Here is an 11,248-nt window from a genome sequence, read left to right on the forward strand (position 1 = left end):
CTGCTTATATTACAATGGCCTGCTTGCAAGAACAGTTTATGAGGAACGTTTTGATTTTGTTAGCGACAAACAACATGAAATAATTGGAATTTTATGGTTGTGAAAGTCTAGTCTCACAAGACAAGAAATGGTCAGCTTCTGGGATTATCCGGGAGATTTGATACTCTAATCTCGGGATCGGGAGACACGGTCCAAAATCTGGAGACTCCCGGTTTATCCGGGAGAGTTGACTGCCTTGTATTATGTATTTTTGGTTTCCTCAGTTTCCTCGGTTTCCTCGATTTTGCAATGCCGATGGTAGACCATGGTCAACCATGTTAAAAAAGCAAAATCAATACCATGGTAGACTATGGTCAACCATGTTTAAAAGCAAAATCAATACCATGGTAGACCATGTTTAAGAGCAAAATCAATACCATGGCAGACCATAGTCAACCATGTTTAAAAGCAAAATCAATACCAAGGTAAACCATGGTCAACCATGTTTAAAAGTAAAAATCAATACCATGGTAGACTATGGTAAACCATGTTTAAAAGCAAAATCAATACCATGGTAGACCATTGTCAACCATGTTTGAAGGCAAAATCGTTACTGTGATGGTCAACCATGTTTGAAAGCAATTTATAAAATAATTGGGATACTACGCGCGCTATCATTGGGTGAAAACCATGTTTGATGAGAGTATCAAAACACGCTATCGTCATTTTTAATCTATCGCGCGCGCTCATTGGTCAGTTTGAATAAGACGGCATGTAGGGAGAATTTACTTAAATTGGTCAACCATGTTTAAAAGCAAAATCAATACCATGGTAGACCATAGTCAACCATGTTTAAAAGCAAAATCAATACCATGGTAGACCATAGTCAACCATGGTTAAAAGCAAAATCAATACCATGGCAGACCATAGTCAACCATGTTTAAAGGCAAAATCAATACCATGGTAGACCATGGTCAACCATGTTTAAAAGGAAAATCAATACCATGGTAGACCATAGTCAACCATGTTTAAAAGCAAAATCAATACCAAGGTAGACCAAATTCAACCATGTTTAAAAGCAAAATCAATACCATGGTAGACCATAGTCAACCATGTTTAAAAGCAAAATCAATACCATGGTAGACCATAGTCAACCATGTTTAAAAGCAAAATCAATACCATGGCAGACCATAGTCAACCATGTTTAAAGGCAAAATCAATACCATGGTAGACCATGGTCAACCATGTGTGACAGAGTCAAAAGACACTATTTTGGACAGTAATTATTTAGTCATAAATCTATATTTTTAATTAGGAATGCCTCGTGTACACATAGAAATGTAATTCTTTAGTTAACTGTTTGCGTGGAAAATGCGTAAGCAAGAAATAATTTCCGTACGTAATTACATTACAGTGAGTCATGCCTAGGTTTGGCGCTTGTTTACGTAAGTTCGTGTTTGGGACATCCTGTTTGCGCCTAGGGCGTGCAACATTGCGTAGGATGTGTAAGGTCTTAAGAATGCAGGTTTTCCCATAAAAGTAGGCCCAAACTAAGCTTAAATCAGTGTAGTAAAAGTTCTTGAAGACGTTGCACATATCAAGACAAGGAATTCTCTACGATGTAAAGGTATGAATCTTTGAAGCCTTTTACACTTATACCTAGGATAGATTTAGGACAAATCTATGTTAATATCGTTAACTTGGTCGTTATATTTTATAGCTTAGATTATCTATATATTTGTTAAGCATTCGTTTCATGTTTTTGTAATGCTAGTCGCATTAGCGCGTAATTTAGTACAAAGTTATTCACGCAGTAGTAAATTAGTAATCACGCTGAGTGTATCTTGTCTTTTAAACTCTTTAAAACGTTTACTATAGGATCGCTACCGCCTTACTCGCTTGTTTAACCTTTTTACTGCGATAAATAGCCTTAACTGCGGGATAAAAGACCTTTTCTTTCCAACCTTTAATTTGTTCGCTACTTAAACTCTACACTCAAGGTCATTGTCGCGACCGCGTGTTCAGTAAACCGTGTAATTCTTAGTTTGTCATAAACAAAGGTTAAAATACTTACCTAAAGCCATAGTTAACCTCTAGTCAATTTTTCCTATTGCTTTTTCCATTGGTTTAGTTCATTTTAAACGGTTTACCGACTTGTACATTAAACTTTGCAACCTAGTAATTTTCACTCGCGTATTGTAAACACTGCTAATCAGTATGCAATATTCAAACTACCTGTGACGTAATTTACGTATTTCCGTTTCTATTTATATCTAGCAAAACTGTATTTTATTCATAACTTTTAGCTATTTAGATAAGCTACAAATTTATTTTATCTCATTGTAAATATTTTTCTTGTTTTCATTAGAGATATCCTGTAATCTCGTTCCCGTTTTTTTTCATGTATTGTAAAGTTGTGTGAATTTTTCAATAAATTCTTTTGTCAAAACCACTTGCAATCTGATTCATAGCTGAGCGCCTTGCCGCCGGTTACACATGTTTAAAAGCAAAATCAATACCAAGGTAAACCATAGTCAACCATGTTTAAAAGTAAAAATCAATACCATGGTAGACTATGGTAAACCATGTTTAAAAGCAAAATCAATACCATGGTAGACCATTGTCAACCATGTTTGAAGGCAAAATCGTTACTGTGATGGTCAACCATGTTTGAAAGCAATTTATGAAATAATTGGGATACTACGCGCGCTATCATTGGGTGAAAACCATGTTTGATGAGAGTATCAAAACACGCTATCGTCATTTTTAATCTATCGTGCGCGCTCATTGGTCAGTTTGAATAAGACGGCATGTAGGGAGAATTTACTTAAATTGTTCAACCATGTTTAAAAGCAAAATCAATACCATGGTAGACCATAGTCAACCATGTTTAAAAGCAAAATCAATACCATGATAGACCATAGTCAACCATGTTTAAAAGCAAAATCAATACCATGGCAGACCATAGTCAACCATGTTTAAAAGCAAAATCAATACCATGGTAGACCATGGTCAACCATGTTTAAAAGCAAAATCAATACCATGGCAGACCATAGTCAACCATGTTTAAAAGCAAAATCAATACCATGGCAGACCATAGTCAACCATGTTTAAAAGCAAAATCAATACCATGGTAGACCATGGTAAACCTTGTTTAAAAGCAAAATCAATACCATGGCAGACCATAGTCAACCATGTTTAAAAGCAAAATCAATACCAAGGTAGACCAAATTCAACCATGTTTAAAAGCAAAATCAATACCATGGTAGACCATAGTCAACCATGTTTAAAAGCAAAATCAATACCATGTTAGACCATAGTCAACCATGTTTAAAAGCAAAATCAATACCATGGCAGACCATAGTCAACCATGTTTAAAGGCAAAATCAATACCATGGTAGACCATGGTCAACCATGTTTAAAAGCAAAATCAATACCATGGCAGACCACAGTCAACCATGTTTAAAAGCAAAATCAATACCATAGTAGACCATGGTCAACCATGTTTAAACCCGTACGAAACGGGCAGATCTGTTTTTGATCTGCTGCAGATCTGCCAAGAAGTCTGTTACAGATCTGCAAACAGTCTGCTAAAAATCTACAGACTATCTACAGATTATCTGTGGAATATCTGTTGATTATCTGCAGATTATCTGCAGATTATCTGCAGAATATCTGCATAAAGTCTGCCAAATTGATCTGCAGTTAGGTCTGTCAATTACAGACGTTCAGCAGATGCTAAACATTTAAAAACAATATGCTGGCTCCACCAATCATATCCCTTTTATTTAGAGAACAAAATAATGTTTGTTATCAACATTCCACAAGAACATGATTGCTGCAGATGAGTGATGTATAATATGATATCAGGTTACATCATAGAGATCACTACATGCATGGCATACTTCTGTAGATTAGTACGCCCATGCAATCGATCCTTACTCCATACCGAATCAGGAAAAAGAAAGAAAAAGCGTTTTCTAGCTGTCAACAAAGAATCCGTACTCAGACAATATGTAGCTACCTAATTTTTTTGGCATAAAGGCATTTTTCAAAACATCCTAAGTAAGTCATTGTGAGTGAAACACTAATATAGCTACTAATACACGCTTATAAACACACATCCTAAATGTAATAATATATATACTCAAAAATACAAACCTATATAAATCACTTATCTTACTACTTACTCCTTACAAATACACTTAAATTCCTAAAGATACTTTATATTAGTCCTTCAAAGACTTAAAATTTTGAAACTTCCTTAAGTTTTTTTCTCTTGGCTGTCCCAACTTTGTTGGTCAAAATTCGATTCATCTTGGAGACGGTCAACTCCGTGTTGTTTATGGAAGCGAACCGTCCAGAATAAGCTAGAAGAAAAAAGATAGCGTTTAGAAATTGCTTTTCCGTTTTAATTTCACGGCCCAACGATAAGTGCAAGTGCCCTATCTTCATTATTAAAACTTAGTCATTATTGTAATAATATATATAAGTTTTTAGGGACGGACCATTAGATAGTTGAGGGGGATGGGGGGGGGTTGCGTAAATCCCCAAAAAATATCGAGCAAGCACTTAAACCTCAAAAAAGAAAAAAAATATCGTGCAACCTCTTCTGCTAGAAGAAAAATATCTAACTGTACGCAAAAAAATAATGTAAAAAAAAAAAAAAATATATATATATCATGCCAACAAAATTCCTGCAATCGCCCATCAATTATCTAATTGTCCATCCCTTAGTTTAAGGGATTTTACTCCGACGAAGGAATAACGTCCGAAACGTCAGTAAGTTTTTTCATCTTTTCACGGTGTATAATTTACCTTTTCATCATTACTGTTTCATTAGAAACGCCGACGCAGCTCACACTAGTTTTTAGCTAGTTATATCTTCTTAGTTTAAGATTATAACGTAATAGGTGCTGACCTTTCACTGTCTTGACGATGTCCTGATTAAGTGTTGTCATCACGGACCCATCTTTTGACGTTAGTTTGCGGGTCCCGTGAGCCAGACTCGTGGCCAGTGTTTCATCACTAAAGAAAGTTTCTATAAGCAGCAGAAACAATTTTCTCGCATCTTTTCCGCTCTGGCTGTGAATGGAATGGAGCCTTGCAGAAGATATATATACTCCAGATCCTGGCACAAGTTCTTGCTTTCCAGGACCTGGAATGCTGGAGCATTCTTGATTGCTTTCTGCCTGAAATTTGAGAAACATTTTAGTGAGTCGTGCTAAACTACAAACCGTAAGACATAGCATTTGTATCAAATTAGTTACACTTACTGGTTTTAAGTTCTTTTCAGCATTGATGTTAGTGTGAGATGATGCCGATTCGTTGCATCCTCCATATGATGTTTGATACTAAATTTAAAAAGAAAGGTTACAAACAACTCATTAAAATAATGTATTGATGTATAAACTATAAAAGATGCCGCTTACCTGGTTTGCAACGTCGCCTCCTTTGTAAGCGTTCAAAATGTTTTCGAGAAATTCAATGTTTTCAAAACTGATAGGAACTGTAAACAAAACAGACCAATTGTATTTGTTATTGTTGTTTGGTTTTCAATTAAAAGATTCATTTATACAAAAAGAGGTCCTAGAAAATCACGATTGTGAGAAAGCTTGAGATTTTGAATTCTCTTAATACAATAGGCGCTATAAGATTATCGCTATCTTAGTTTGTAATTCCGTTGTCGAACTTATAAGCGTGACTTTAATCGAATGGCATGCACACTGTACATGCAATCCTGTGCAAAACAATGAGAAGTACAAGGGAGAACTTACATGGTAATTGCCTTCTTTTTAGAGCTGCTATTTCTTCTTTGAGCTCATTTACCATTTCTGAGCAGTTTGAACAAGGAACGACTCTTTCGACTACTGGTTCAACTTCAATTTCGGATGTTGAAATGTCTTCCGCATCCAAGTCGTATAGAGATCGTAAGAAGTGACCCATCTCCCCAAGAGATATTTCTTCAGTCACAGTGTTCGACGGACGTACTGGAGTGTAATATGGAAGTCCATGCGTGTTAGATGGAGGTGCATGAGTGTTAGATGGAGGTGCATGAGTGTTAGATGGAGGTGCATGAGTGTTAGATGGAAGTGCATGAGTGTTAGATGGAGGTGCATGAGTGTTAGATGGAGGTGCATGAGTGTTAGATGGAGGCGCATGAGTGTTAGATGGAGGTGCATGAGTGTTAGGTGGAGGTGCAGGAGTGTTAGATGGAGGTGCAGGAGTGTAAGATGGAGGTGCACGAGTGTTAGATGGAGGTGCACGAGTGTTAGATGGAGGTGCATGAGTGTTAGATGGAGGTGCATGAGTGTTAGATGGAGGTGCATGAGTGTTAGATGGAGGTGCATGAGTGTTAGATGGAGGTGCATGAGTGTTAGGTGGAGGTCCAGGAGTTTCTGCTGTGGAAGGCTGATGGGTGGTGACATCAACTTCTGTTGCTTGATCCGTATAGCGTTCCTTGAAGAAAATAGCTGCTTGCGTTTTCCCCGCCTCTATTTCAGCATTCTTTTTATTTTTCAATTCTTCTTTCTTGCTTACCGGCTTCTGTTGTCGTGGGGCATTGTTTGTTTTCTTTACTATTTTGTTTTGGTTTTGGTGACCATCATTTCCTTCTTCACTCTCCAGAACAATTCTTGATTTTTTTCGCGGTCGTTTTTTGGCCGTGACTTCGCTCTCCATTTCCTCAGCAACCTTAACGCACTCCAGTTCGAGTTCCTCCTCGTTATCTGAAATACATATTTTGTGATTTGTACATCACTTAAGTCTCTTGCTTCAAGCTCTAAATGTTTCACTTTTAATCATCAATATATACCATTATTCTAGAAAGTCTAAAGGCATTATTTCCCTGTACTCAAAGAATCAAATCAAGGTATGCAAATGTACTAGTGTCACCATGTTGACTGTTGAAACCTAATAGCTGCATAGTCAACATTCCAAGTTTTTGCGCCTAAATTTAATTTCTACATATTCGGCGCCGCGCAAAAATTACCGAGTTTGATTTAGCTTATTGTTCTTTTTTTACCAAGTTGGTAAGAGTAGTTAATTTTGTTTAATATTCTCTTGTATAGATTTATATGTAGTAATTTTTTCAGATAATCCGTACTTTCGCGCAAGTCAGCTATGTTGCGAAGTACACAACCCTTAGTTAAATTGATCGACGGAATTCACTGACTTTCTTTATGCATGTAAAACATGAACATATTTGTAACTTAGGCCATGGCCTACGATGATTATTCAAAATTCGAAGACTGTATATTTTAACACTGATCATTTGTTAAGACTCACCTCCAACCATTATTATCTTGGCAGGATATGCTGTGAATTTAGCGGCCTTTCTACCTTTCCTGCTCTCCTCCCAATCTACCATAGTTGTTTCTCCCTCTTTGACATTTCCATGAATGTTCCTTGCACACACAACGCTGTACTGCTTATCTTGGATCCAGTAAACCAAAGCATAGGCCATTGTACGAATTTTGCTGAGAGGATGCTGTTAGCGTTGTCTAAAACCAATTCGGAAAATGGCGCGCAAAAGTGAACACCGCGTTTGAACTCAGTCCATAAAGTGACATTTGATCAGTCGATCGCTCTCAGATAACATGCCCTTATCGGATCGGTTTCCTATTGGTTGGGTACGAAGATCCATTTCAGAGAGAGGAACCGTGTTTACTTAAAATAGAAAAGAGTTCACACCAGCTTCCTAAGTATATTTATTTTCAGTTTTACCTGTCAACTTATAACCAAAGACCTACTGAACGCTTGTACAAATTATCATTTGCATTTCTGTAGATACGTATGCAGTCGTTGTATTCTTTGTTGTGGTCGTAATTTCTCTAAGACAACAGTAACTGTCAGCAGAATTTTATTTGGGATTGGTACCGTCTACTTTTTAGCAATGTTTTGGCGAGTAAAACTTGAACAACCGTAAGTTTTATGAGATCAAGATGATTGTACCTCAAAAACATTATTTTGTATTAAACTTATGAGAACTAAGTCAAGTGATAATTGACCCAATTCACTTTTAAGAAATCACAAGACTGAGCTAAGTAAACATAAAATGACAACAAAAACATCATCATTAGCGAGTTTCATATCCGAGTTTATAGCTAGGTTTTATCTTATTTTTGCCGAAATTCCAAATTTGAACAACATTAAAATACGCTCGCTTCTAAGCAGCTTGTCAGTGATGCGTTTAGAATGCGTTCACTATTGTTAAAACAAACACCTGAAGGAACACCCTTCATATTAGGTTACAAGTGGGGAATGTATCTAACAGTCAAGTGTCTATAAGTCTCGCGTACGGCCGTGTTTAGCTTCGGATAATAGTTTTTTTTTCACCAATGGCTGAAAATACTGATGACTATTCTTCTTCTATTTGCAATGAAGAAACAACCGATGTTAATAAGCCTTTCGAAATACCCGGTTTGTTTTCCCAAGGCGAGGGAATAGCATGTGATATCAACTCAACATATTTTGAAGTGGATCAAGAAGACAACAGTCAAGTGTCTATTGGAGATGGACTAGAGGAAACAAATGACACAGCTATCAGTGAAGTTGGTTTTAGCCCCCAAAGTCCATCACAATCACTGGATATTTGTGACTATATAGACCTTTTGGAGAATTCCGAATATGTCGTTGATCCTGAGCAAAGGAGAGAAGAGGTTGACCTTTTAGAGCCCGAATTTGATGAAAGTCTTAATGATAGCACACCATGGCCCGAGGAATTATTTTCAAATGTTACCGATGACTATGATGAAATGTTTTCAACTCCAGCTGAAAACTTGTTCGAAGATGATGAAAGTGAAAACAATGATAGGCAAAACGACGAGCATCATCAACCGCTTTATCACAATGCCCCTTTGACAGTGTCAGAAAGTTTACTGCTGATCATTACTTTCGCCATACGGCATACACTATCTGGAAGCGCTCTGGAGGATTTGCTTGTTTTGATCAGTTTGCATTGCATCGCCCCTAATTTGTGCCGGAAATCCCTTCAACAGTTCCGAAAATTTTTCAAAAACATCAAGAATCCTTTGGTGTATCATCGTTACTGTTGTTATTGCTTCTTACTCATTGATGACAAAGCTACAGTTGTTTGTCCAAACACTCTTTGTGCACGAGACCTTACAAAGAGGAACTCCTGCTCTTTCTTTATAGAGATACCAATTGCGCAACAGATTTGCAATTTGTTTGCTAAAAATGGCTTTTATGACAGCTTAAGCTATCGTTTCAAAAGGACCAAAAAAAATGAAGACAACTTCAAAGACTCCTAGAATACTTTTGCTTTATGCTTCCCTATTTATATGAACTTCGTTATCAAACTATCAATATCCACAATCTTTTGCACCTTCCTCAAGCAGTGCGGGAACTTGGTCCGCTGTGGACCCATTCGTGTTTTCATTTTGAAGACAAGAATGGGTATATCTTAAAAATGATTCATGGCACGCAAAACGTTTCTTCGCAAATTGTCTCAGCAGTCTCTTTCATTCAAAATTTACCACAGATGGTAGAATCCCTTGAATGTAATTCAAGTGCTTTAGCTTTTTATCGGAAGCTAATTGGATTTCAACAAAATACACAGCAAACACAAGTAATGCATAATGCTTATGCACTTGGATCTTCTTTTTCTCGAGAGCTTACAAAGGAAGAGTTCACTGCTCTAGCAAACGAACTAGGATACAATCCTGACTCGAACACTGTTCTTGCATTTACTCGAATAAAAAAGGATAAAGAGATTTTTCATTCAAGTTTGTACAGGAAAGCGACTGTTAGGAATAGCTATACCGTCATGTATCAATCTGGTGGAAACGGTTTAAGATTCGGGCAAATACTTTACTTTTTCCAATATAAGCCGAGTTGTACAAGGATGGGTAACTGTATGTTCAGATGCACATGCCATGCCTTCAATTACTCCATGATTCAAGAGCTTTCACAAGAGCAAGATATTAATTTGTGTACAGACGACTCATGTCCAGTTGAATTGACTCATGTAATTCCAGTTAAAAGGACAATTTTGAAAGTAATTCCTTTTTCAAGTATCGTCACAAAGTGTATATACCTAAGTTATAAACAAGAGCCATGTCACGAAGAAATAGCCTTTGTTGCAACTTTTCCTAACAAACTGGAACAATATTAATTTTTAAAAGATTTTATTTATCAATCATTTCTCTTTCAAATTTGTATTATAATATTGTCAACTTCAATTTCCGGTTGGCGTGCCCCAGTGCGGTGACCGTGCTGTTTTCATGCATTCATATACAAAAACCGCTCTTAGTTTACAACTATATCTGATTCAGTATAAACAAAGCAGGGAGAATGTAGAGTTTTATGTAGTTTAATGTGGTATTTACAAGGCTTTTGTTTTCTGATTCTGTTGAGATTTTGGGTAAACGTAACGAAGCCCTTGACGAAATCGTCCATGTGTTAACAGATAATATAAGTCTAAAATGAAGTCCCATGGACCTTCAGGATAGACCAGCGATTTAGTTAAAGTACAACTTTGACGAAAATTGGTCTCTCGGCCAAAGAGTTATTATGTACAGCGGTTTTACCTATGACGTCATAAGTACATGCATGCAACCTTAGAGTAACGCACTTTGACCAGAATACATTTCTTGTTCGAGTTACCTCGAGTGTATTTGACGTTTTAAACGCCTTATCGTTTTAAACGCGTTAATGAATAAATCTAAACAGTCTTTTCTAAATCTTCGATACCTTATCAAATGATAAGTCAATTCGGGAAAGTTGGAAGCTCGCTATTACAAGGTCAACTGATGTTTGTTTAATTACGGTATGTACCGTGCTTGGAGTAGTTATCTATTTTCGAATGTGTATTTGAATTACCAGCGTTTAGAAATGTTAGGCATAAAATGGAAACCAAAGGAGCACTTAAGAGTCGCCTCGAATAGTAGATTTGATAAGTCTTGATTATTTAGCGTAAGCCGAACCCTTTCTTAAACGCCATGCAGTCATCTGTTCATTAGATATTTTTGTCCAAACCACGAATCTTGAAAATAATTTTACTTAATAGCGGAAAATTATATAAAAAATTCTTGCAAATTAAGTTTTTGCCACTAAGGTTTATATAAAAAAGGTATAGATCACCCCAAAAATTAATGTTCTCGATATGATCTCCAGGACGATGCTACGCGCTGTTATTTGTTTGCATATTTCATGGCAGATTTTGCAGATGTTAGACAGATCTGTTTTTGATCTGCAGGTAGTCTGTAGAATATGATCATTGCAGACAACCTTCTTACCAACATCTGCA

General features: G+C 36.7%; 1 protein-coding gene, 1 long non-coding RNA gene and 1 pseudogene across 2 annotated transcripts; 2 read left to right on the forward strand and 1 right to left on the reverse strand.

Annotated features, from left to right (window-relative positions):
• Positions 1 to 1,230: 1,230 nt before the first annotated feature.
• On the forward strand, positions 1,231 to 2,428 carry LOC148904769 (uncharacterized). The gene is made up of 2 exons (XR_016118868.1): positions 1,231 to 1,606; positions 2,348 to 2,428. It is a non-coding gene; the product is annotated as an uncharacterized LOC148904769 (long non-coding RNA).
• Positions 2,429 to 3,744: 1,316 nt separating this feature from the next.
• On the reverse strand, positions 3,745 to 7,444 carry LOC148904770 (uncharacterized). Its single transcript, XM_089024502.1, has 7 exons — positions 7,267 to 7,444; positions 6,160 to 6,707; positions 5,757 to 6,075; positions 5,412 to 5,488; positions 5,256 to 5,333; positions 4,901 to 5,171; positions 3,745 to 4,349 (listed from the first exon to the last, which is right to left on the reverse strand). Exons 1-7 carry the CDS (start codon positions 7,442 to 7,444, stop codon positions 4,225 to 4,227), a joined length of 1,596 nt encoding a protein of 531 aa, XP_088880628.1. The 3' UTR covers positions 3,745 to 4,224.
• Positions 7,445 to 8,118: 674 nt separating this feature from the next.
• LOC148904771 (uncharacterized) lies at positions 8,119 to 10,768 on the forward strand (annotated as a pseudogene).
• The last annotated feature ends 480 nt before the right edge of the window (positions 10,769 to 11,248 follow it).

Source organism: Actinia tenebrosa, unplaced genomic scaffold (genome assembly GCF_029948245.1).
Source record: "Actinia tenebrosa isolate PJP-AT-01 unplaced genomic scaffold, QUT_ActTen_1.0 PGA_scaffold9__36_contigs__length_13948895, whole genome shotgun sequence".
Lineage (NCBI taxonomy): Eukaryota > Metazoa > Cnidaria > Anthozoa > Actiniaria > Actiniidae > Actinia > Actinia tenebrosa.

What these genes read in the sequence shown, in the direction of transcription:
- LOC148904770 (XM_089024502.1), bottom strand. Translation starts at nt 7,444, where the DNA reads ATGGCCTATGCTTTGGTTTACTGGATCCAAGATAAGCAGTACAGCGTT. An exon ending in CAAGATAATAATGGTTGGAG is followed by an intron (nt 6,708 to 7,266) that starts GTGAGTCTTAAC and finishes TATGTATTTCAG; the next exon opens with ATAACGAGGAGGAACTCGAA. An exon ending in GAGGCGACGTTGCAAACCAG is followed by an intron (nt 5,334 to 5,411) that starts GTAAGCGGCATC and finishes TTTTAAATTTAG; the next exon opens with TATCAAACATCATATGGAGG.